Source organism: Genypterus blacodes, unplaced genomic scaffold (assembly GCF_046128005.1).
Source record: "Genypterus blacodes isolate CSIRO-AG114 ecotype Tasmania unplaced genomic scaffold, CSIRO-AGI_Gbla_v1 ptg000131l_1, whole genome shotgun sequence".
NCBI classification, from domain to species: Eukaryota; Metazoa; Chordata; class Actinopteri; order Ophidiiformes; family Ophidiidae; genus Genypterus; species Genypterus blacodes.
Genome location: NW_027466933.1, coordinates 66,035 through 92,273, shown reverse-complemented (window position 1 = coordinate 92,273; position 26,239 = coordinate 66,035). Strand labels below are relative to the sequence as shown.

Below are 26,239 nucleotides of genomic sequence, written 5' to 3'. Positions count from 1 at the left end.
AGGCAGCCACAGGTGTGAGTGCCATGTGACTGAGGTCAAGGAGGGTAAAGTGAGAGTGCTCAGCTGTCGGCTTAGATCACTGCAAGAGGAGCATGTTGGGAAGGAACCAAGAGACACTGTGGAGTGAACCTAGCAACCAAACACACTTCTGATAGCAATAAACCTTTAGTGAGTGTGTGTGTCTCATAACTCTGTATAATGAGATGCACACAGTGTTTGCTGATTGTGATTAAACCCTTTGACTTTAATTATAGGATGGTTTTGTAGCTTCTATACTACTGTCTGTGTGTGTGTGTGTGTGTGTGTGTGTAAAGGAAAGTTAAAGACCACCAGCCCCTTTGTCACATCTGAAAACGTCTTTATTTCACGTGAAGTGTATTGCTCCATTTCGCAACAGTGCAAAATTCAATATCTTAAAGTTCCTCATAAATAACAAACATCATAAATATTTTTGACCACATTAAACACAAACAAAAAAAAGCGACAGTCACGGAAACATTGCACAAATAAATTCAAGATAACTCGAGGAATCTTCCTATGTACAGTTGGATCCACAGAACGGAGGCCAAAGTCTTCCTCCTGTCTCACCTCCCTGACATCATCATGTTCTCTACCGGGCGTCACAGCCCCGACGCTGCCGGCTCCGCTCACACCAAAGTCAACAGGAGGGGTCGTTAAAGACAAACAGAACCAGTTCAACAAAATCCTTCAAAAAAAGGAAAAAAAAGGCAACTTCTCAGAAGTTTTGAATGGTATCACTGCGCTCTACATGAACCGAACCAAACCTGGGGATCAACAAGTGAATCGCACAATGATTCATTGAGTTCAGACATGTAAGGGTTAATGGTGGTGTTTGCACGTCTCTCTCACTAACAGAATCACTTTATTACCGAATTCAGCTGAGCTTTACAATTTATGGTTAGCTGTAGAAGTTGTGTTACATTTCTAGATCCAATGTTTGGGTCCGAGATCCAAAATTGGGTCCGTTTCAATTTCTATGCAAGATGAGGTAACAGAGACCGCACACTTTGTAGTGTGTCGATGGAAATCTGACAGCACCAAGAGTCGACAGCAGCACACTGCACTGTTCCTCTTTCATGTTGTGTAGTAAACTGCTGTTAGTGTGGCGGAGGATCACATCCACCTCCGTGTAGAAATGAACTCCAGGATATGTTTGATTCACCGGTCATTAGGTCGGCAAGCAACTAAAGTCATGTCCACCCAAACGTAGTGGAGCTGAGGTACAGTGTCATGTCCGATCATGCACATGGCAGTGAGGAAACATTAAGAAATGCTAATGAAATGCTGCATATCCAAATGTAATGACCAGTTTTCCTAACTAGTACGAGCACAACTGTAAATGTACACAAACCGAGCTACTCTCTCTCTCACACACTTAGACACTCTTCATCGCCTCCATCCATCTAATACACATAAATATATTAAAACACTCTTAAATAGGCATAGGTCTCATATCTATTTCCTTCTCAAAACAATATATTATCATTTACACATTTTTATAAATAACTATAATTTAAGATAACTCTTCTGTTTTTATAAAAGGATCCAAACTCATTTACAACTCTGATCACCGAGCGTTCCTACAGCGTTGGACTCCATGCTTTCTTGCAGTGTGAAAGGGGATTAGAACATTGCCCGTTACTGCCACCTAGTGTGGCATAGCAGCACTACAAGATTTTACCCTCCTGTAAGAGGTGGATGCCAGTAAACATGCGTGGCTGAACCGCTCCGAAGCTACATTCCAAAAGTAAAGTCATTCAGTTTCTCCACATCAAAGCAAAAACAGCGACATAGAACCAAGAACATTAAGGTTACACAGGATTCAAGTCCACCACATTCTATGATCGCGTGTTAAACACTGAAGTGGTGGGGAAACGCTGGGATCCAGGAAGGAGAGAATGTGGACGTGTGTGTGTGTGTGTTTGTTTATGGAGGAATAGGATTCTTTTCTTGTACTCTTGAGGAGAGGGGGAGCTGGTGACTGTGTGGTGGAGCTGTACAGGAGTCTGACCCAGGATGACCTCTAGAGTTACTCACACCTCAGATAAAGAGAGACAGAATAATGGAGACAGTAAATAAAACCAAGAATTCTTAACGGTGGTTTGAAGCTGAATTTGAAGGCAAAAGTTTTACAAATTCTTGACTTTTATCCCTTTTTTATCTGCTAATCTCTTAACTTTCACTCGCATAACCCAATATCAATTATCAGGGGCAATTTGTAAATGTGTATTGGATGACATCACCTTGTTAGTTTGATGGCATCACTCTAGCTTGCCCGCGTCGTGACACATCTGGGCAGAAGAGCAAGCGGGACCAAGCAATCATAATATTTAAACAATATTACTTATTTTTAAAGGCAAGATTAAAGTTCATTGCTCATGTTGTCGTTGTTATTCTATTGTCATCGTTTTGTTTTGATAGTCTTGGATGTCTATCTTTATGGAGGGTGTTTGTAATTCTAGAGGAAGCCATATCTGAGCCAAGCCAGGAGCCTCATATCACAACTTAACTCTTTCTCTTCCTCGCCTCCCTGTCCGTTCACTCCTCCGCTCTCATCCTCTTCACTTTACCTGTCTCTCCGTCTCGCTCCCCTCTCAAACCGAGCAGTTACGTCTCTTCCCAGAGCCAGTCTGGGTTGTAGCAGCAGAGGCTGAGGTCAGCCAGGCGGTGACCCCGTGTCAAAGGCTGGTGGAGGACACAGACAGGGTGGGCGAGGAGGGCGGCGGGAAGTTGAGCAGCTCCAGCACTGCCACGCCCACGCTGCTGCGCCTTGTAAACATGCAGGAAGCCGCTACCCATTTGTTGCTGCGCGGGTTGTACTTCTCAATGGAGTTGAGACTTGAGCTTCCGTCATTTCCACCCACAGCGTATAACCAGCCGTCCATGGCGACGAGGTCATGGGTGCTCCTGCAGAGGAGGATCAAGGGAGAGGTTAGACTGGGGTCACACTCAAACACAAAACGCACAATCAAGGCAAGGGGCCTAATAGGATGAGAGATGGGAAGAAAGTGAACAAATGCTAACACCATCTCGCCAGAAAGAAACTAATAAGAGCACAAATGTTGTTTATGATTGATCTTGGCAGCTTGTTAGAGATGAATCATCATATTACATTTTATCGAGATCAATTCTATTAAATGAGCTGTTAACAGAATCTCTTCAGAATGTTCTGTCGCAGCCCAAACCAACCAACATCTGAATGAGACAGCTCAGCATCACTCTTTCTTTTTCAGCTTGACGTTGACAATGACATAAGCTTCCCTCAGAAGAGAGCGACACAGGAGAGGCAGTGCAGTGTAAAGGAGCCACACAGCTGATTAACACCATGCTTTATTCATGAACTTGTTGAGAAAACTGTTGTCAAGCTGCCCTGCCCCATTCCTCGCTTACACACAGTGACAGTGTGTGTGTGTGTGTGTGTGTGTAAATGGGAGTGCATTTGCTGACAAATCCAAAGCAGATATCTAAACTTCCTTCCCTGAGGCCGATCAATGTATCGATGCGGTGCTTTCTCTTCTCTTCTTCTCTATCTTCAATAATCACTCTCTACTGAAGTTTCATCCACCAAGGCCAAGGAAAGCCAACCCTTGTGAAAAAAAGGTCAGTTTCACGCATTAAAGATGCAAATACAACCAAATGCTGCTCCTTTATACTCTTGGGCTTCGAACAGGAGAGACAATCTGTGGCATGAATCCCAAAAAAGTTTAGATTTGACCAAAGTTGAGACAAAACTGAGGTCTCCTTCACTAAACCCCCTTTGTTTCCTCACTGTTGTCACTGCGTGTGTTTGTTATGAAGTACAAACAGTTAGATCTTTCCTCTGTCTCATGGCTCAGTGTACTTCTCCTCAGCGTTCATGCTCTCCTCTGCTGCTGTGAGAGTTCATGATCTCAATCAATCTCCTAAAACTTCACCCCCTTTCCCAAACACTCCAGGCTCCAGACTGACCTGCGTATGTTCATGGGAGCCACGCCCTCCCAGGTGTTGGTTTTGGGGTTGAACCTCTCCACCGAGTTGAGGCAGCTGGTGCCGTCGTTGCCCCCCGCCACATACAGCATTCCATCCAGCACCGCCACCCCGGCACTGCTGCGCCGACTCAGCATGTTGGCGATGGCCGTCCACGTGTTGCTCTGCTTCGTCGATCGACAAAGCAAACACGCCGCGGGTTACAGTGTGACAGATTTGTGAGGTGACAGGTGAGAGGAAGCGTTTGACAGCTCAGAATGTACCTGCGGGTCGTATTTCTCCACCGTGGCGAGGTGTGAGGAGCTGTCGTAACCTCCCACTGCATACAAGCTGCCATCTGGAGAGCAAATACACAATGTCAATATGAGCCACAGAATACCAAGCTGCCAGCTGTTAAACAGTGAAACAGTTACAGAGAATAGAACATTTGCTGATTGTGGTTGAATCCTACCCAGAGTGGCGACTCTAACGTATCTCCTTCGGGTGCTCATGGCAGCGATGGAGGTCCAGGTGCTGGTCAGAGGGTCATACCGCTCTGCACTGGAAGAGGAAAGCAAACAGCTGATTGGTTCTCAGCCTGTGGCACCTTTCATTCAACCAGTTTAACGTCAATCTGTGTGAGGCCCTGCCTTAGCAAATACCAACCCAGACTCAGGTGCAAGCAAACTAAAGTACTAATTAGTTCAGTCGTCTTTGTGTACCTATTGAGGCAGGAAGCACCATCGTAACCCCCGGCAGCATACAGCAGGCCGTGCAGCACCGCCACGCCCAGACAGCTCCGCCGGGTTCCCATGGAAACCTCAGGCTGCCAAGAGTTTGTAATGGGGTCATAGGACTCAACCGTTGCCAAGTCTGAGGTGCCGTCGTACCTGAGGAGATGAAGATCAATGATGAGACAATATTTACCAAAGACACCAAGACACAAGCAGGACTGGGATCAGCTGAAATGCAAATGATGGACGTGTCCCGCCTGCCAGAGCTTCCTGTTTATGTAATGACAGACACAACAGTGTTTAACTAAGAAATGAGTCTGTGAAGCAGCTACGACGATGACATCACTACTCACCCTCCTACAGCATAGAGTCTGTTCCCGATGGCTGCGACGCCCACACGGGCACGGCGAGTGGACATGGACGCCACCATGTGCCAGCGGTCTGTCCTGGTGTCGTAGGCCTCACAGTCTCCATGGATGGCAAACAGGCTGCCACCACCTGAGGTACACACACACACACTCACAGAACGTTAGCAATGCTTAAACAAAAAATAAAAATAACTAACTAAAAGTACTTATTTAAACACATTAAAACTGAATAACTATATAATAATAGTCCTATGTATTTCTCTATACAGTGTATTTAGTCAATAACTCACTGTTGGTGTGTGTGGTGAAGTAAGAGGAAACTCCACATCACCTCGCCCCGTCTGAGCATTAGAGCTCTCTACATGCTGATGTTAGTAAAGCAGCAGTGATGTTAGGGTGCAGAGCTAGGACCCAAAGATAACTGTGTAGTATACAGAGTACCCTAGTGGGTACCTTCAGGGGCACACTGACCAACGGCGAAGAGCACAGGGCTGGCGCCCTCACAGCGTCGCGGGCGGGTCCGGCTGTTGCTGAGGACTCCTCTCTGCTCGGGCATCAAGTGGTACTTCAGGGCCTCGATCAGTAGGTCCTTACACTCTGAATGGTGACGCACCAGCAGCTCCGTATCCACATTACTCATCAGGAAGTCTCGTCTCAGCAGTGGCAGCCGCACGCACTTCATCAGCTGGGGGTACAGCGGGGTGGTGGGCGGGCGGTGGGTGGGCGGGGGAGAGATTTGATGGATGAGGGAGGAAAATGCAGGAGAGGCTGTGTGAGAGGTATTTTTAGGAAGCGGTAATCTAAATCATCAGAAAAGCTGTGAATTCAGCTGAAGGTGCAGGAGGTTCACACACACACACACACACACACACACAGGTCTTACCCACGGTACATGCTGCCTGCGCCCGTCTATGTCGTGTTTGACCCAGCTCAGCACGGCTCTGTACACCTCCTCCTCTGACGGCACGTTCAGGTTATCACTGGAGATCAGATCCAGAACCTGGAGGGACAGGGAAGATGAGTTAGGCACAAACATCACACACACACACGTAATGAGCTGTTTCCCTGCTGCTTCTTTAGATGTTTCACCCCGAGCTAATACCTAAATAAGTCTTTACAGTATTATCGTCCTGTGTTGCCAGCGTTTCAAAACAACACTGCATTAACAACAATAACGTTTAGCATGTAGCTTGTAGCCTTCCCACATTGCTTGCATGGCTGGAATAGAAGCTGTTTTGTCTCTGGCGGTGCAGTGGGATATTTTCAGGGTATGGCTGTAAATGCTGCAGTGTGAGCTCGGCTGGTTGGCTGGCACCGTCCCCACATCGCCCCATCAGCTGGCAGGAGCCGGGTGGGGCCAGGGGATCCAGCTGCAGCCGTCCTGCTCCTGCCTGCACAGATCAGGACGATAGCAGCTAGCGGCCTCCAGCCTGCAGCCTCCACTCACCTCTGCATGACACGACTGCTGCGTCTTCACTCTAAAACAACTGACTGTGTGTGTGTGTTTGTGTGTGTGATTGCAGGGATGTAAGCAACATAAAAAGCCTATTTGCTGCCCCTTGCAGTGGGGCAGCAGGAGGGAGTGATCTATGCCTCCGCTCTGTGTTTGCTTCACATTGCTGTCAAAGCGATACAACATCTGAGAAGAATCACCGAGCGGTCCCGTCTCAATCCCGTCACGCTTCTATGCTTCCCTCCAAGAACACGGACGGAAGAAATATGGAGCATATTTCACGGGTCTGTAAGCTCAAAGCCCTTTAGACCGGCGAGTAAATAAACGGATACGCTGCAGATTTGTGATGAGCAACAAAACAGCTGCATGGACGCAGAGACGCACAACAGAGAGGAGCAGTGAGCCAAAGAAAGGAGGGAGGGGAATGAAGGGAAAGAAAGGCAGAGGCTATCAGCCTTTATGCAGCTTAACTTTCTGTGTTTTAATAGAGCGAGCCCACACACTCCCGCTGCAGTCCGACAGCTTTGGATCCTCGCATGGAGCTCCGTCTCTTTAGTGCTGTGGGGAGTCGTTCCTCAGAGGAGAGATAATGGGGAAGTGATGCTGGCAGCTGTTTGTTACTTCTTTTCCACCAACCATTTAATCCTACACTGGCAATTACATTTAGTATACAACACTAGCTAACCCTGAACACAGGGGGGAAATAAATTGGGATATGTATGTAAAGGAAATGAGGTTTAAAATACGACTGCAACACCAAACCACCAAGGATCAGCAGACAGACAATAACCAAACAAGCTTCATGTAGTGGTCTGGATAGAGGCACGACTCACCGAACGATACTCGGCCTTGACTTGTAAACACGACCTGCAGATGTCTCTCTCTCTCTCTGTGTCTGAACCTTTCTGATGCGAGGTAAAGGCCCCACAGTACCAGCATGGTGCTTCACATCATCATCCAAACACTGCCCATCTCCTCAACTCTTCTGTTGATTGATACTGAAATGATTTAGCCTCAATTTGTAGCCTGGATATGAAAACTGAGAACTTGTTAGCAATACTGTTGCTTCGGGAGCGACGCGGCTCTGACAGCATCACAGGTTTGCCTAATTACACAGCGCTGCCACTGCTGAACACGGCCAATGAGTAAGTGAGAGTTGGAGCTGAGCGGATGTGACAAACAAAGTCGCCCGTCGCAGCACAACGGAGGAGAAAACGACGTGGGACAGGAACTGATGCTGAGAGGACAAGAACATGAAATCAGAAAGTAGTCACTGTGACTTTCCAGCAAAAACCTTCATTGTTTGAAGTACTGTGAGGAAAGGGGGAACATGCGAGAGTGAGGAGTGTTGTTCTCTGCTGGCAGGGAAATATTCTGACACTTTTACACCCAATTTCCCTGTGGTGGCAGAGCAGAAGAGCTGTCAGTGTGTCTGACAGACTGACGTGGAGACAGACTGACCGAGAACTGCTTATCTCCCACCAAGTCACTAAAGCCTTCCTCACAGAAAGCAGACACTGTAGAGGAGAGAGAGCAAAGACACGCATGGTTACTTCTACCTGTTTCAGTGGCAGCAGCATGAACTCCTCCGTCTTGGACACCTCCACAAAGTGCTGCAGAACGTACTTGTGCGCTGACTTGAGCAGGTCGCTGCAGGAGTGCGTGTCAGCAAAGCCTCGGATGCCCAGGCAGTTGGAGGGGTCCAGCTGGCTGAGGAGGAACTTGCAGCAGGCATCACGCACGCCGTTGAGCTGCAGCAGGCTGGCTGCAGGGAGCAACGTCTGCAAAGAGGGCAATCACAGGAGCAAATGCAACTGGGGACTGTCGTGGCTTTTGGAATTCAATGAACAAGCAACAAACAGGAGCGTAAAGCTTAATGAAATCTCTGATAGTTTGTGGAGGAGGAAGCTAATCAACCATCCTGGCCTACCTGCACGTTGCCTTCCCCCACCACAATCTCTGCTGTGTAAGCGTACTGGACCAGCTGCTCCAGAGCCTGAGAGTCGATGTCATGAAGCGTCACATGGGTCTGCCGACTCTCCGACATCTCGTCTGTGTGACAACGTAAGAAGTTGAACGTTTCCTCCCAAAAAATGACAACGTCTACAAATCTGGCGTATCTGATTCTCTCCTCTGTTCAATCATGCTGACATGTGGCAGCTCCTCATGCACACACCCACACCCACACACAGGCTGCTGCCAAATGTTACAGCTCGTTTGTTGCTGTCAGTTTTATCAGTTGTCTTAAGTATGGCAGTTTTTCCTGAATTCCTGGATCTGCACACTGGCATCACAGCATGAGCGCTCCTGCAGATGTCGGTGTCAGATGGTTCCATATCAACACATCAAGTCCATATGTCAGAGGAAAGCACAACGCCTGGTGCTGTAGCTGTTTGAATGCTTATGAAAGATAAGCAGTCAGCAGTCAGAGTCAGTCTAATGATGTTCTGGAGACATTGCGTCATCTCAAAGGTCTAAATCTGCCACACACACCTCATGTGACCCCCTGTGAGAGGCTGGATTAGGTCTGAAGGTGTTGGATGCTGTGATAACGATGTGGTGAAGTTCTCCGTGTCACCAGCCTTTGAGCATCAAAGCTAAATGATGTCAGAAGTTGATGTCAGATCTGTGTGTGTGTGTGTCTGTGTTGTGCGTTCCAGAGGATTCTGGGATAACGGCGTCGAGCAAAAACTGAAACCCGAGCCTATACTTACTGGTAAACATGGCGTGGAAGTAGGGGCTGCATGACGCCAGCACCACTTTGTGCGCCTTGATCTCCTTGTTGGACACGTGGAGCACGATGTCACAGAGCAGGCCGCGCTGCCGCATCCTGTTCATGGACACGAAGGAGTCGTGGTAGTGCCGCTTGGAGTTGTGCGAGATGCTGTGGCCGTCGCGGTTGATCAGCTGCATGCCCCCCTCCATCATGGTGCCGGGTGTGGCGGTCGTGGGCTCGTGCCTGGGCCACACTCTGGGCAACTTGAACACACACAGAGGTAAAGCAGGTAAAGAAACACTTCAACATGGAGAGCAGAAGCGGTGGAGACAAACAAGAGCCATGACAGGAGGCCTCAACAAGGCTTGTTGTAGGAACCTGACAGCATGACAGAGAGCCTAACACCTGATCTCTAACTTCTAGTAAGATGGCTAGCCTGAGTTTTCAACAACTATCAGGATCGATCATTACCTCGTTATCACTGTATCGATGGAATCAGGAGGAGGAAAGTGTTCTCAAACTAGCATCAAACCCTCGCTGTCTCCTGGGATGTCTTGGCTTCTCTAATTACAATGTCTGACCAGTGAATATAATTGCACCAGAATTAGATGCAACCCCCAGCCCCTGCACCCCCCCACCCCCACCCCTCTACTTCACCCCAGCTGCAGCCACGGGTAGGCAGGGTGGGAGGGAGTGAAGGATGTAGACGGATTTAGCCTTTTCCTTTGTACTCTCATCCGCCCTGCACTCTGGTGGAGGAGAACACACTTCTGAATGTTGCATAACCATCATGCATCACGCAGCATCTCAGGAGGCTTTTTGTTGACGAATACTCTGGATACTCAGGCTCTGGATGTGAGAATCAAACACACTGCCCCAAATCAATACTGTTTTCAATTTCACCACAGTCAATCAAGGACAAGTCATTCCAAACAGGAACAAATGTTAAAGTTATCATTGCTAGGAACAAATCCCACTCAAACACTGAATGTATTGCAGTGAGAAGCTGGCTGGTCTCGATGTTGAAGAGGCCAAGATGCCTTCAATCCTTCCCTGTTGACAGCTTCTCCATATTAATGTGGCATGAGAAACCCCTGCTGTGTAAATAAAGATAATACCACCCTCCTTCCTGCTGCCATTAAAGTAACAGTGTCATACAAAAGGGAGGCTGAGACACATCTCTGTCAAGTGATACTGACACTCATAGTTTTCATTCACAGTAGATGACATTATAATAAACCCTGAGACGACATGTGACAGCCAGGCAGCCACCACAATGAGCTCCAGTGCATCATAATAATGTTGTCATCTGCTTTCAAGCACTCAACAGATCCTCAGCGTCGTCCCACTGGGGAGCAGCTCAAATGTCACCACAGCTGTCTGGAGACCAGCTCCGGGTCTGCTACTTTTCCAAAACACAATAGACAAAACACAGCAGCCATGCCTCTGTATGTGGGGACACACTGTTCTCAAAGCAAAGGGAAGCTGACACATGTGGACATAAATACACAAGAGGCTGGGACAGAGGTGAAAACACAGTTGCCAGAGTTAAAGCTAAGCAGATGAAGCAGCTGTCACATCCATCCCAGGCTTCTCCCTCTCCTCTCTGGCCCCAAACATTCACTGACATCCGCACAAACCCTGTGTGGCTCCGCTGCATTCAGTGTGAATGATGCAGTCTAATCTATGTTTAAATAGATGGGTTTTTATATTCAAGCCTCTACACGTGACAGCCCCCAACCCCCACTGCATCTATTTAGAATAACAGCTGCTCCCCCACAGCCCCGGAGAGGAGAGGATGAATCTATTATACCTTTACCTTTCTTTCTCTTTTTCCGGCTATCGTTGAGCAGTGTTTCCTCGCAGTGATGGGAGGGGATGACAAAGAAGCAGCTGTCGCACGCAGATCTGTTTGAATTTGGCCCCGGCGTCTGTTTATCTGTCCATATTCTGACACAAGCATACGAATTATAAAGAAAGCTTCTGTTTAGAGCTCGGCGCAGTTGACGTAAATGCAAAAGGCTGCATGGAAGCTGAAATCGATCTGTTAAGGTGGAGAGGAAGCTGCCGCTGGTTGGATTTGTGACATAGTTCGCCTTTATATGTGATGACGCAGATCCGAACCGGCACAAATCAAACAGATAGAGGATTGTTCCCCACGCGTAAATGTCACGACATGCGAGCGAATGTTTATTTTCTGTTCGGGCTTTTACCGACGACCTTAAACGCCTCCTTTGTTTGGTCATTCAGAGTCCGGAAGTGCGCGACAACATCGCGAAACATTGGTGACGTTCGATGTAAATATACAGGCTCGCGCGAAAGGCGGGGCTCGTTTTCTACAGGCACTACTTGGTCAAGTGTGTGAGCCGCCCTCGCGTCGGTTAGCCCGAAGAATTAAATCAAACAAATCACAACAGCCGATAGGACGATTTACTTTTTTTGGTTTTTGCTTTATTTTATTAAGGTCACCGCTAAATTACGTTGAAAGGCAAAAAAAAATAAAAAAGGGCAGTAGGCTATTGGTTGTCACACGTTATATCCCGTTCGAAAATAATACCGTTGTGTTCTGCACAAGAACAAACGAAATCACAGATGCAACATTTCAATGGTTCATGTTGGCCTGCCGGAGGAAAAGGCGATTATTTCCTGACAAAATAAGGTTTCGAGTCAGATCCTGTCTTGTGTGTGTGGAATATTCTAATAATAAGAAACTGACTTATAATACGAAGAAACACACACATTGTATGTCATAAAAAAACGACATCAACTGTAAACTCCATGTCCACTTCAGGTCTTTAAACGCTGTTGTGTTTTCCACATCCATACATTGTAAAATAACGGGCACCACATTAGATTACAGATATTGTTCCTTTTAATTTCCTGTAATCTCATAAACACACACATACGTAAAGCCCGTGGTTGTCCATCGGGTTATCTCTTTCCGGCTGGCCGAGGATAATCTGTCTGAAAGGAAACATGTCAAACTCACCACCAAGCGTCGTCGGAGTCGGAATGACAGCAGGGATTTCTTCCTGTTTCTCGCCTTTCCCAGCTTCGTATCTGGGTTGCGTTACAGATTAAACAATGAAAAGGTTAACACTGTTCCTCTGCGAGCCTCGGCTGCTTGTGACCCGATGGCCGGAGCTCATTATCTCATTTCTGCATCACGTGTAGCATCAAAACACTGCTGCTTCTGTCTAATCTCGCTGCTCCGGCTCTGATTTTTCATGTTTGTCGTGCTCGCCCGCACTGATTTTGATCTCTGCGGGTGTTTTTGGAGATAGTGACGTATTATCTAAATGAGCTTCATGTTTCAATTCTTACGTTAACGCTGTAGTGAAGTGGACAAACAGCCAGATAGGAAATGGACACGTACTTCAAATATATGTTCATCTTTACGGCTTTGTCGCCATGAAACATAAAATCAATTTCTACGTCGTGCTCCGATGCATTGTGGGTATTGAGTCCTGGTGTCACGCCGTTGATCCAGCATGGCAGGCAAACAGAAAAGGTTCGTGACTATTTTCTCTACTATTTTCTACATAACCGCGTTTAAAATGGCGGGATTGTGGTGTTGTTTAAAGTTACAGTGTTGTCATGCTGCTAACATAATTTAGTTTTTTAGTAGGAACCTGTTTTTAGCCTAACTTAGCCGACGCTAGCTGCTATGCTAGCAGGGACCGTGCACACGTGAAACACTGCCACTGATTCTCCCTTTAAACGCGTCTCTTAGATGATAAACCAGGAATACCAAAGTGAGACGTTTTTGTACTATCAAAACTAATCGATCTTTACTATTTTATTGCTGAAAACTTTAAAACCAGGCTTTGGCGAAGTTATTTGTCTTCCATCAGGTCAGGGAACGGTAAACACGATTAAAAGACGAGAAAATTAGCAACATGTCGAAACAATGCGGCGGTAAAGTGAGCCCTAAGAGTAACGTGCAGATGTTTGACAACCTCTGTCTCCGTCTTGAGTCACGATTGAACTCTATGCATAATTATGGGTCAGTGGTGACTAAGTGTGAAAACTCATAATAAAGAAAAAAAATCAATTAGTGAATGAGTATTTCAACCACCACCATTCGTGCATAAGAAGAATATCAAACTTGGAAATGTGTAAACAAAAAGACAAGCTATGGTTCCGTCTGCACATTTACTTTGAAGACGTTTGGCCTGTGTGTGTGTGTGTCTATGAAATGAAAGTGTGATGTGATGGTGATGAAGGTAATCTGTTGTCTGTCCTGTAGGAAGTTGGAGGACCTCAGTGTGGACGAGTTCCTGCTGTCAGGTTTCGACTCTGGGGGTGAGGAGGAATCTGGAGATGAGACTCCGAAACAGAACGGCCTGAAGAAGAACAAGAAGAAAGCTGAAACATCTGCTAGCCCCATAAAGTGAGTTCTCCTCTACAGAACCATTCACTTTGTGTTAATGTTGTGATATCAACAAGTGTTTTTAACATGGAGGATGTTCTTAATGTTCTACATCTTTCAGGCAGGATAACAAGACCGGTAAGGCCTCTCAGCATAAGGACCAGCTGTCCAGGTTACAGAGTAAAGACCCAGAGTTCTTCAAGTTCCTGCAAGATAACGACCAAACGCTGCTAAACTTTGATGACACAGACAGCTCTGAGGATGAAGATGAGACAAAGTACCACAGATTACCAAGCCAGCTGGAGGTAGGCCAGCTGTCTGTGTGTGTGAGAGTGAAGGATGAGTTTTCCTGCGCATGCATCGCTCACTGCCTTCTCTTTTGCAGGAGGCGGCGTCTGATGAGGAAGACGATGCCGCGGGGGGGAAAGACTCATCCAAGAAATCGAAGAAGGGCGTGGAGACCATCAAAGTCACAGACAAAATGATCCAAGAATGGAAAGCTGCGATGAAGCAGGAACCCACGGCTCGCGTCTTCAGAGAGGTCACGCAGGCCTTCAAGGCTGCCGTGGCAACCACCAAGGGAGAAGGGGCGGGCCAGTGTCGGTTCAAAGTGGCCGACAGCTCAGGTGGGACAGCAGTGATGGTCTTGTAGGTGCTGATGTAAGGAACTGTGCGGTGTTAACAATCCCATGTCTGCCCACAGTGTTCAACGCCCTGGTGCTGTTCTGCATCAGAGACATGTACGGCGCCATGCAGAAGATGCTCAGCCTCAAGCCAGAGAAACAAGCCAAGAAGTAGGAAGGAAACCTCTCACCTGCTGGTCTCACAATGTTGCTGCTGGTCTCCACACACAGACGGCTCATGTTTCTGTTCTGCTTCTCCCCTCAGGAACGTGCTGCCATCGTCCAGTCCAAAGTGGCAGAAGAATCAGATCGACATCAAGATGTACCTAGGTGGTTTAGTGCAGGTTTGTTTGCTGCTGCTGCTCCACACTTCTTCTTCTTCTTCTTCGGGTTCTGTCTGAATGTCTGCAGCATTGATGAAGTCGCGTGTTTCCTCTCTCTGCAGCTGTTATCGTGTCTCACAGAGTCCACGGTCATCAGCGCTGTCCTGCGACACGCCAATCAGCTGGTGCCTTATTATCTGTGTCTGCCCAAACAGTGTCGGCACCTGGTGAAGGTGAGGGCTGCTTTAGGACAGGAAACAGCCGTGCTCAGCAGGTTATTTGTGGTGCTCTCGATTATAATCCCGTGTCTTGTTGTTGTGTCCAGCAACTGATGAAGCAGTGGAGCACCGGGGAGGAGACGAGTCGAGTCCTGGCTTTTCTCGCCCTCAACAAAATCTGTAGACACAAGCAGGATTTGTACCTCACCCCCATCCTGAAGGTGAGCTAGGAAGGGAACAATACTGAGAAGAAGGCGTGACACACTAGAGGCTTTTTGAAACTAAACAAACTACTTTACATCTTTGGTTGAGTCTTCTAAGTTGGTGATGTTTTGCTTCTCCTTGCTCACCTCTTCCTCCTCTCTCTCTCTCTGTAGCAAATGTACATGTCCTACGTACAGAACTGTAAGTTCACGTCTCCCAACGCTCTGCCCATGATCAACTTCATGCAGCGGACGCTCACAGAGATGTACTCGCTGGACTCACAGGCCACCTACCAGCACGCCTTCATCTACATCAGACAGCTGGCAATCCACCTCAGGAACGCCATGGCCATGAAGAAAAAGGTTGGCTGGTTGTTTGTCTGCTTTAGGAAGCTTTGAAGAGAAAACAAAGAGATCACAGACTCTAAGTAACTTCTGTATTTACCTCATTCATCTGTTTAATTCCATACTGTTCATGTCTAAACAATATAATAATCTCAGACGCTCATATGAAGTTACCACACTCCTTTTACCCCAGATGTCCTTGAGAATTATTTAATTTAAAAGTAAAGGCCGACAAAAGCAAGAAAACATGCCATGTATGGATTTCCATGCACTTAAAAAATGAACATATCACTGACTGAGCTTTCAGAATTTGAATCCTATGGAGCTAAAGTTGACAGTGTGTGTGTGTGTGTGTGTGTGTTTTCAGGAGACGTACCAGTCTGTGTATAACTGGCAGTACATCCACTGTCTGTACCTGTGGTGTCGCGTCCTCAGCACCTTGTTTCCCAGTGAGGTGCTGCAGCCGCTCATCTATCCTCTCTGCCAAATCATCATAGGCACCATCAAGTGAGTACACAGGCACCTGATTAATGATAGATTATTAGATTTATAATCCTAAACCAGTCTGACCACACACACACAGTGAATATGAAAACTTCTTCCTATGGTTAAGTCTCTTATTTCACCCTTTAATATGAGTCAGCCTCCTCCAGAGTGTGAGGCAGTGATCCACCATGTTTCAGCTTGTAACGTGTGTGTGAAGGTACAGTGTCACTTTGCCAACAGCAGGTGGAGACACTGACCGGGGTTTGTTTCCTCTGAGCAGGTTGGTCCCCACGTCCAGGTACTATCCTCTGAGGCTGCACTGCTGCCGGGCGCTCATCCTGCTGTCCAGCAGCACCAACACATTCGTACCCATCCTGCCCTTCCTGTTGGAGGTAAGACTCAGCGTCATCGCCGCCTCCGCTCCCCTCGGAAAGACCTTGAGCCTCCGATTGGATCTCCTGGGTCCGTGCGGTCTTTGAGCAGGTGGCCAAGTTTCCGTCGGCCTAATCCCAAATCTTTTCCACCACCTCCTGTTACACAAACCTGACAGGCTGGAGGTAGTTTAGTATCATGTAGAATGAAATATAGCTGCCTGATGAGGGGAGGGAGAGGTGGGGTCTCAAATGGAAACTATGAAAGGTGGAGGTGATGAAACGTTCCGTCGGTGGTTTGACTGTGGAACAACGGTGATGTATGAAATGTATTTTGGTCTCAACGGCCAACAACTACAGGCTCAGGAGGAAACGCAGCCAAGCGTGTGTGTGTGTGTGTGTGTGTGTGTGTGTGTGTGTGTGTGTGTGTGTGTGTGTGTGTGTGTGTGTGTGTGTGTGTGTGTGTGTGTGTGTGTGTGTGTGTGTGTGTGTGTGTGTGTGTGTGTGTGTGTGTGTGTGTGTGTGTGTGTGTGAGAGAGAGACACCTTTGTTATCAGGCAAATCACAGGTCACCAACTGACAGCCTTTTCCCCCGGGTCAGGTGTTAAGCACGTGATTATGTGGCGTGTTGATGTGCGGAGGGGGGGGGGGTTTGCTGGAGAAGGGCAGCGAGCTACGGCAGCAACTGGCTCCTCAGCCCGCAGGGAGTAGTCATCATATGCTTAGTGTGTGTGTGTTTGTGTGCGTGTGCAGCAGTTTGACCAAAGCGATAAAAGCAGGGTTGTGGTTTACACTCTGCTCCTAACACGCTGAGCAGACCACATCCTCTCTGCCTATACCCTCTCCCCCCCACACCTCCACCTCGCCCCTCACACACCCCTCCCCCTCCCCACCCCACACCCCTCACAGCGAGCTGTGTTTATTTGTGACGCATGCCACTTCCTGTGTTTTTTTTCTCCTTTACTGTTCCCCTCGTTAAAGGCAGGCGGAGGTGCGCTGCTACTGTTTTAATTAGAGCAGCAGAGAGAGAGAGCCCCTACCCCCGGTGTGTGTGTGTGTGTGTGTGTGTGTGTGTGTGTGTGTGTGTGTGTGTGTGAGAGAGAGAAAGAGAGAGAGAGTTTGTGTATGTGTGTTCTCATCGCATCTCCAAGGGGGGTGTATGATTTGGAGCTTCCTGCTTCAGCGTGTGTGTGTGTGTGTGTGTGTGTATCAGGGTTGGCCCATGCTTTCCCACTTCCCTCTGGCTCCCCCGCAGACCGCCACCACATCCTATGTTTGTACAGACAGCACCGGCCAGCAGCGTCGCTCTGCTTCACACACTGAGCGCATTAACGACCACACACACACACACACACACACACACACACACACACACACACACAGGCAGACACACACTAGCACGCGTAACAACGCACAGAGATGCAGGGAGTCAGAAATAGCTGGATACACACACACACACACACACACACACACACACACACACAGGACAGATATTCACTTGCACACTGTGGGCAGATGTGAAACTTGCAGCTTGCAGACACGAAGCCCACACACTCGCTCGCTCCAATGTGCTGCTACAGACGGAGGAGAGACGGAGGAGAGACGGAGCTTCACAGTGAAGACGAGCGGGGCAGAGATGCTCACTGTCTCATGGTTACAGTCTCTCTGATACAGTGACTGGTTTCACTCTGTGGTCCAGCAAACTCACTGAACACAATGCAGACGCTCAGTTCATCCCTAAAGGGGCGGAGCTGAGCGCTCGTCGGTCAGGAAAGCGGGGTCTCGGCTCAGGTCAGCTTTGATTGTTGTGGAAGAGGAAGCGAGCTGAAGCGAGGTCCACAACATCTAACGCCCCCTGCTCACCTACTATTATAACACTTCACCCTCTGTTCCCTTTCTTATTTCAGCATTCATTCCTCCATCACGTTAACCACATGGTCATATCCACACACACGCGCACACACACAGAACCAAGGCGACTCAGACGCTGTTGTGTAACGTTGCTGTTGTTTTCACTGCGTCCCTGCTCCCTCCTTCTGTTGATTTCCTGTTTTTGTGCGCGTCGTTTTTCTGTTTTGTGTTGTTTGTACACGATATCGCACTCTTCTGTCTGTCCCGTCACATTACACCAACAGAAAGAGCAAACTAATGCACCTCTAGATGAACAGTAGCGCTGTACACTGTAGCTTAGGACTTCTATGTTTGTGTGATTGAATACATCATATCTGGGCAGTTCAGTTGCAGATAACAAACTTTGTTCCTTTCAGATCTTTCAGCAGGTGGACTTCAACAAGAAGCCAGGGCGCATGAGCAAGAAACCCATCAACTTTGCAGTCATCCTGAAGCTGGGCAAGGTCAACCTGATGGAGAAGGCCTACAGGGTGAGAATCTCCAGCTTAGCTCGTGAGCCCGGGTCTTCGGGCCCAGGGGCAGAGCGCAGGGCGGCTCATTCTCTCCACAAGCAGCATGGGAATATATATTTGGTGTGACAGGAAGGTATAGGGTGAGCGTGAGGGCGCCCCGTGGGAACTTGAGGGCGCCCTGTGTGAGCCGCCGTCTGTGGAGGCGCGGCCTGCCTGTGTGCATAAGTGGATGGAGGGCCGCGCTGAAAGCTCTAAAACTGGCCCCCCGAGTCTGCACACTCACGGCTACAGCCAAGGGGATTTGGCACAGACTTGTGGGATTACCCCCCCAACACACACACACACACACACACACACACATACACACACACACACACACACACACACACACACACACACACACACACACACACACACACACACACACACACACACACACACACACCTCCGCTGGCTGTTTTCCCTGCCGTCACTTATCTGAAAGCAGCATATTCCTGCTCTAGAGGAAGCAGACGTAGATGTGAGCCTTCATCTGAATCCTGCTGCTGTTCTGGTTGTTTCTTAGGAGGGACTGGTTGATCAGCTGTATGACATCACCCTGGAGTACTTCCACACTCAGGCCAGCACCATCGGGTTCCCAGAGCTCGCCCTGCCCACCATCATCCAGGTAATGTAGAGGAACCATAGCAGAGATAGTCTTGGTGTAAACACATGCGTACCTCGTCACGTGATGAAGAGCAGAGCAGAGGTCAGGCTGAGGTGAGACAAACTATTCCAGGGCAGAAATGTGTTTTGTTGGAGGCAGATGAAGATTTGTTTGCATTATGAAACAGTCGACTCGCCTACGCTGAAGCCGGTGTTGAGGCGTTAACGCGGTGACGAGCTCCTCAGCAGATGATCCTGCACCGAGCGCCTGAACGCCCCCATCGCAACACCTTCATCTTCCTCACTGCGCTTATAGAAAGAACCATCACTGTCATATTTAAACTGTACTAGATTTTTAATCAAAAATTCCTTTGACAAAAAACAATTATTGAAAAATCAGATGATTGAAGGGGACTTCCAGGTTTCCTGATATAAAGGCCTAAATGCAGACTGTCCACTGAGTGGCGCTCTTGCACTGAGCATTTGGAATGAATCAGAAGGGGGGTAGTCACTGTCTTTACCCAGAGGAATTCCCTGCCCAGCGGAGCCTCCAGCAGAGCAGCGAGCGCTCCTTTCCCCAAAGTAGAGCTTCACAGAGGGCAGGAATAGAGTAGGGAGCGGTAAAACAAAGCTGCAGGTCTGCTCTACTTATTCTGAGAGGCAAAGCAAAAACAGAGTAGAGTGAACGTCCCTCCAAAATGAAACGTTGTTGTTGAGAGCTGATTGAGCTTCAGCCTGTGAGTCTGAGACCTGGCGAACAGGAAGCAGAGTCGCCGTGCCCCCGAGGTTCCTCCAGACCAAATCTGCACGTCTCCAGGGAAACGACCAACCGCTGCTCTACCTGTGCCGCTCGGGCGGATGGGATGATCATTTACATCAGTCCCCCCTTCCTCATAGCCCCCCCCTGCCCCCCCCCCTCTGTGTGTCCCTGCAGCTGAAAGCGTTCCTGAAGGAATGCAAAGTGGCCAATTACTGCAAGCCGGTGCGCCAGCTGCTGGAGAAGGTACAAGAGAACAGCAGCCACATCACAGGACGGAGACAGAAGGCCGCCTTCGGAGTGGCCGACGCCGCTGCTGTGGTGAGTGTGTGTGTGTGTGTGTGTGTGTCTGTGTGTGTGGATGTGGATGTGAGAGAGAGAGAGAGACGGACAGAATCAGTCTCTGTTTCAGTTTCATTGTTATTATCTATTTTATTATTAATTAGGCGGCGTGCACACACTCGTCCTGGTCGGTGTAGAGTAATGAGGTCATTCGGTCGGTTTGTAAGCAAGATTTAGACCTCAGCGCCGCTTCTCAGAACCCGTGACAGACATTTACTGAACAACAGCATGTGATCAAAGTCCTTCCTCCTGTCGTCGTCCAAACAGGAGAGAATGAGAGTGATTGATGTGGATTAATTGTCAACACACATAAAAGTCGATCATCTCCTGTGTGGCGTTTGCTGATGGGACTGAAGCATCGTCCAATCACCACAGGCCGTTCAGTCGGGTCCAGACTGGAGGCTGTAGGCTGAAGCTTGAGGTCCTCTGACCCAGGGCTGTCAGGCGGTCCAGGCGGGGCGATAATGGAGGACGCAGCCTGAGTAAACACTGAGCTCAGAGTGTGTGTGTGTGTGTGTGTGTGTGTGTGTGTGTGTGTGTGTGTGTGTGTGTGTGTGTGTGTGTGTGTGTGTGTGTGTGTGTGTGTGTGTGTGTGTGTGTGTGTGTGTGTGTGTGTGTGTGTGTGTGTGTGTGTGTGTGCGCGAGCGCGCTGGTGTGCGTGTCGCCTTTGTGTGCGTTCGCCTGTGTGTGTGTGTGCCGAGCCATTTTCGGTGTTAGGCTTCCTCTCTATGTAAAGTACCTGTCCCCACACACACACACACACGCGTTTCAGCTGAGAGCCTTGACGTGCGGCTGATTAATATTTAAGACCATTTAAGGATGAAATTAAAGAGGGAGGGCTTTGTGTGATCTGGCTGATGAGAAAATGTGTGTGTGAGATAGTGTGTGTGTGTGCACATGGAAGTGTGCGCGCGTGTGTTTTAACAACGCACAACAGACAGACAGCACGGCACCGCGGCAGCCGGCCCCTGTCGCCAAGGCTCTGCGCTCTCTGTGGAGGTCGTCGCCATGGCATCCACTTCTTGGCATCAGCACAGCGGCAGCGGTGGCGGTGTCACCGCGGGCGAGGGGAGGGGGGGAGTGGACAAACACTGCTGCTCCGGTGGAAAAGGCCACCGCCCCCCCGCGGCCCCTCGCTCCCCGCCGACCTGTCACCCAAAGACAGAGCGACCCTCATTAAAGCTGCTCTGCGTTCATCAGGCCGCTCTCTCGCCGTCGGCGCCACGTCTGCAGGAGGAAGTGAGGCGGCGGCTCTTCTTCGTCTACTTCTCTTTGTCTGAGTTTGGCCTGGGCTGAATTGAAAGTAGCTCCTCACTTCCCTTCATCTCCTCGTCTCTGCAGAGCATCACCCATCTTCATAGTGACACGCTAAATTGCAATAAACGCGTTAAGCTAACGGGCGGAGGAGGCCGCGGTCTGAGCGCTCTATTGGATTTGCGGGTCAGATAATGTGATTGGCTCTAATCAATATCATCCACAAAGACCTTTAGGGGAAGGCTGGAGAAGATCCGCTGGTCTCCCCTTCCAGGCACCTTCATCTGTCTGCTCCCCGCCCGCCTCCTCTTCCTCTCATCACCGGCTCGTCTGTCCACCGCTCCGTCTCGCTCTGTCTCGCTCTGTCTCGTGGACAATTACAGCGAGCGGCGCGGTGGATCCGTGGCGTCTGAGCTCCTCCTCCTCCTCTTCAGGGTCCACGCTCTTCTCCTCTCTGTCTGTCTGCTGCAGCTTCCTCTCTGCTGCTCCGGGCCAAACTTTTGTAATGAAGTCGTGGTTTGAAACGTTACTCTGCTGTGATGAGACGCTGCGTCCTCGCCGTTTAGGATCCTCGCTGTTGTTGTTGTTATTAATTATGTGAACAGGATTAAAGTTAACGAGAAGCGAGCGGGACCGGGGGGCGTTTGGATCCACACACACACACACACACACACACACACACACACACACACACACACACACACACACACACACACACACGGCCAGTCGTTGTCACAGAAGTATGAAGGTTTTGATGACTTCTCCTTTTTGTTCAGGCGGCCTGGGAGAAGCAGATCCACACTGAGGGGACGCCGCTGTCCAAGTACTACGTCCAGTGGAGGAAGCTGAGGGAGAAGGAGATCCAGCTGGAGATCTCTGGCAAAGACCGGGTAACTATTCAACCAAACCACCGCCATTCACATCATAATCACCACACATTCCTCATGGATTGGTTCATCTCTCATACTTTATACTGGTGTGATGTCATTGACCTCTGTTTGTGTGTCTGTCCTCTAAAGATGGAGGATCTGGACCTGCCCGAGATCAAACGCAGGAAGATCCAGGAGAAGAAGGCGGAGGACAAGAAGGAGTTCAAGGATCTGTTTGAGTCTGACGAGGACGACTCAGAGGAGGAAGGCGCGGGGCTGAAGATGAAAGGTGAGCGACCTCCTCCTCCTCCTCCCCTGAGCTGAGGGAGGGAGGCAGGAGCAGCGCCCACCTCGGCCTCTAGGGGGCTCTGTTCTGTCACGGCCCGGAGCCTGCGAGGTGACGAGCGCTCGCCATGGTTTCCTGTGCTGTTATTGTTTCTCAGACGGTCGCTGGCGGAGCTTTGTGCCACGAGGCTTCGCTCATTAAGCCGCCACATAAATTACATCTGTGGAAAAATAGATTCAGCACCGGAGTCTCACATATCTGATCAGACAGACGGCTCCTCTGTCCGTCGTCTTTTAACCCCCGGGTGTCCGCTCCCCGTCAGGGTCGTCGGCGGGTCACGGGGCGGCTGCGGCTTTGCTTTGCTTTTTTACGGCTTTAACGCCCCGGACGGGAAGAAGCAAAGCTCCGGCGAGGTCGGAGAGGAAGGGAGGAGGCAGCGGCGGCGCTGGGAGTTCAGGGTTTTTTTCTCTGCATCTGGACTTCATTGTAGGGAGGAGAGTCCCCGCAAAACGGATGGGCAGCTGCCGGCAGGCGGCCCCCCCGTCGCTCCCTCCCTTTCGTCAGCCCCCCCACCCTCAAAAACCCCGACAGGAAGTACAGGCTTGGATCCCAGTGGGGGATCCTAATTCAAACCAGTCCTGTGGAAAAGCCAGAGGTGGCCGCTCCCACTCCTCTGTTTTTCTCTCCCTAACTCTTTCTCGCTCGCTCGTCCCGGCTCTGCGGACTTAGACCAGCTGCCCCCACGTGTCCTCTCAACTTACACACACACACACAGACTCACGCACGCACGCACACACACACACCCCAACCTCCCGCACTGAAGAGCCAAAAGCTTTCGGGCAGCAAACCAAGCTCTTTGTGGTCTCACACACTCCCGGAAAGAGGGGGAGCGCCAAAGCAGGGGGCCGATGATTTAGATTGGTGTGTGTGTGTGTGTCACTGTGTGGGTAATAAGTCTTGTAGGTCATTTGGGGCCATCATTTAAGGCAGCAGCGTATTCTGCCGACGCCCTCAGAGCAGTGAGGCGTTCGCTCTCAGCTGCTGCCTTTAAATTTAGACAGGAAGTTAAATGAAGGAAGTGCCTAGTTTAAAATAGACATTGTTTATCTGTGTGTGTGTGTGTGCGCACAAATTGCATGTGTGTGTGTGTGTGTGTTAAAGTATAGCAGGCAGAGGAAGCCGCTCTGTTTTGCTCCTCTCCCCTCTGCGCCCCCGGTCGCTCCTCACACTTCAACTTCAAAGCCCATGGACCCCGGTTGTCCCTGAGGGTAAACAGCGGTGTACACACACACACACACACACACCCTGCCAGTGTTTGTGTGTGTGTGCCTGCATTTCTGACTGCCTCCAAAGTTCTCTGCAGTGAGCCTCCTCCTCCTCCATCATGGCTCTAACTTCATGCTGCCTTCCTTCTCCATTTGCTATATTTAGGCCGCGAGCGTGAGATGCCGTCTGAAATTGCCGGTAGTAAACTGTCATGGGTGTTTGGGCGGCGGCGGCGTCTGTAATCGACTCTCAGTTCCATCTCGAGAGGAAATGCACACTTCCAGCTGCTTGTGATGCCTGGCCCACATACTCGTCTCCAGAGCGCTCGCACCCCCGTCAACTTCCTGTCGTGAAAACTCAGGAATATCTGCATGAATTAGCACGGAGGTTAAACGCTGTGTGTCTGCCCCTCCCCCCTCAGGTAAGAAGCACCGCCACGGGTCAGACGACGAGGAGGACGACGACGACGATCTGTCGGGGATCAGCGATAATGACGACGCGGAGGGCGGAGCCTCAGGTCTGTGTAGAATCATCACAAGTCTTTATTCTCCTAATGAGACTCTGAAACAACACAAGGGCTTCAAGTTCTAAGGTCTATCTGTTTATAAGTTTGTGTTCTGTAGCCTGAACTCACAATTATTCAACCACGTTCACACAAAACTGAGAGAGAAACACGACACCAATCATCCAATCACATCCTTCCTGTCAGAATAGGGGTGGGCGGAGAAACAACACTTGTCAAAGTATCGACGGCAGAGCGCTGTAGGTTCAGTGCAGAGACGGCCACAGCAGGAAGTGGATGTATATTAAGAGCCCGCTGTGTGTGTGTGTGTGTGTGTTACAGACAACGATGAGGAGGAGGAGGAAGGCGATGAAAAGGCCTCAGAGGCTCCTCAGGCTCTGACCACCTCTGCTCTGATAAAGCTGGCAGAGGGAGATGAAGATGTGGTGGAGGACCTGCAGCTATCTGATGAGGACGACTGAGCTGAGGTTCATACACACACCGGCACACACACACTCACTCACCTGGAAGAGTTTGAGTAGCGATCTATACTGCGGCGCGTCCGAACTCTTCACTTTTGACTTTTGTATGGCCTCACCTGATGTTGTTGTACAGTGCAGACATGTTCCTCCTCATGTCACTTTATTATGATAAACAGCAAGTAAAGTTGTTCAAGAAAAAAAGACGTCTGTGTTGATTAATTGAAGCGTGTGTGTGTTTGCGTGTGTGTTCACGCACCAGCGTCCTCCATACGTGTGCGCACCTGTAGGCTCCCTCCAGCTCTGTGAGGAGTCTGAGCTGGGCCGGGCCGGGCCGGGCCGACCACGAGGAACGTACAGAGGCGTTTTGAGCCCTGAGGCGGCGGCAGCAGCAGCGCCGCCGTGCCAGGCTGGCAGGGTGGCGTCTGATGCTGTGCCAAGCCTTTCTGCCCAGGTGGTGGAGCAGCAACACAGGCTGCTCTGTTTCTCTGCCAACTCTCCCGCCCGCCCGACCGCCCGCCCCCACCCAGGCCGCCGTCTTCCCTGCCTGTTTATTCACAGGCTCTAACTTCTCCTCCCTCACTCGCCTGCGCCGCACGATAGCATTCACTGAGCGTGATCTCAGCCTTTGTTTGGTGAAGAACGGCCTGGGTTCAGGTTGTGTGTGTGTGTGTGTTCGCCAGATAAGTGAAGGGTTGACATCATGAGGAAACGTTGTGGGGAGCTGGGTTAGGATGTTTGAAGCCGGTCCGGATCATTATTTTAGTTTTAGAGACGTACACAACCATTCAGCCTGCGTCTCCTGCGTTAACACTCTGTGGCCACTAGATGGTAGCAGAGGCTGAGGACACTACAGCAGGAAACCAACAGGAGCTTTGACTCTGGAGGTCAGAACCTACACACACACACATATATCATTTTAAAACTGTCATTTAGCTGAGTACAAACGGTTTCACATCTGCAGACAGTAAATCATTCATATCTCTTCTCTTCTAACCCACAGCTTTCTTGTTATCGTTTGAATTCACTGAAGCTGTTTGACGTCAACTGCTTGTAAATGAGAGTTGAGATTTAATTAGAGACACACGTGTTGTGTTACTGCACGTCTTCCGTTGTGTATGTAGGTGTGAGTGTGTGTGAGAAGGAAAGAGAGAGGGAGAGAGAGAGAGAGATAGCTGCTGGTGCAGAATGAGGCCCAGCCTAAAGCAAGGAAAATCCCATTAGAGCACCGACTACAGCTTCAGTGTAAACTCTTCTCTTTGAAGGAGAAAGGTGAGCGTGAGTGGGGGCTGTGTCTG

The 26,239-nt window shown here is 49.5% G+C and overlaps 2 protein-coding genes across 3 annotated transcripts; one reads left to right on the top strand and one right to left on the bottom strand.

Moving 5' to 3' along the window:
* Positions 1-355: 355 nt before the first annotated feature.
* klhl17 (kelch-like family member 17) lies at positions 356-12,433 on the bottom strand. 2 transcript variants are annotated; one of them, XM_076163364.1, is made up of 12 exons: positions 12,227-12,433; positions 9,236-9,500; positions 8,452-8,573; positions 8,081-8,302; positions 5,952-6,068; positions 5,540-5,753; positions 5,054-5,198; positions 4,689-4,856; positions 4,439-4,527; positions 4,251-4,324; positions 3,970-4,151; positions 356-2,928 (listed from the first exon to the last, which is right to left on the bottom strand). In XM_076163364.1, exons 2-12 carry the CDS (start codon positions 9,447-9,449, stop codon positions 2,700-2,702), a joined length of 1,776 nt encoding a protein of 591 aa, XP_076019479.1. In that variant the 5' UTR covers positions 9,450-9,500; positions 12,227-12,433; the 3' UTR covers positions 356-2,699. The 2 variants fall into 2 exon arrangements, with proteins under 2 accessions (XP_076019479.1, XP_076019478.1); XM_076163363.1 differs by lacking the exon at positions 12,227-12,433 and adding an exon at positions 11,057-11,479.
* Positions 12,434-12,638: 205 nt separating this feature from the next.
* Positions 12,639-25,137, top strand: noc2l (NOC2-like nucleolar associated transcriptional repressor). The gene is made up of 18 exons (XM_076163362.1): positions 12,639-12,748; positions 13,487-13,630; positions 13,731-13,914; positions 13,995-14,235; positions 14,313-14,403; positions 14,498-14,576; positions 14,678-14,788; positions 14,881-14,994; positions 15,151-15,339; positions 15,689-15,828; positions 16,088-16,199; positions 18,446-18,559; positions 19,107-19,208; positions 20,121-20,264; positions 22,316-22,429; positions 22,559-22,697; positions 24,382-24,477; positions 24,805-25,137. The coding sequence occupies exons 1-18, from the start codon at positions 12,729-12,731 to the stop codon at positions 24,942-24,944; spliced, it is 2,274 nt and encodes a 757-aa protein (XP_076019477.1). The 5' UTR covers positions 12,639-12,728; the 3' UTR covers positions 24,945-25,137.
* The last annotated feature ends 1,102 nt before the right edge of the window (positions 25,138-26,239 follow it).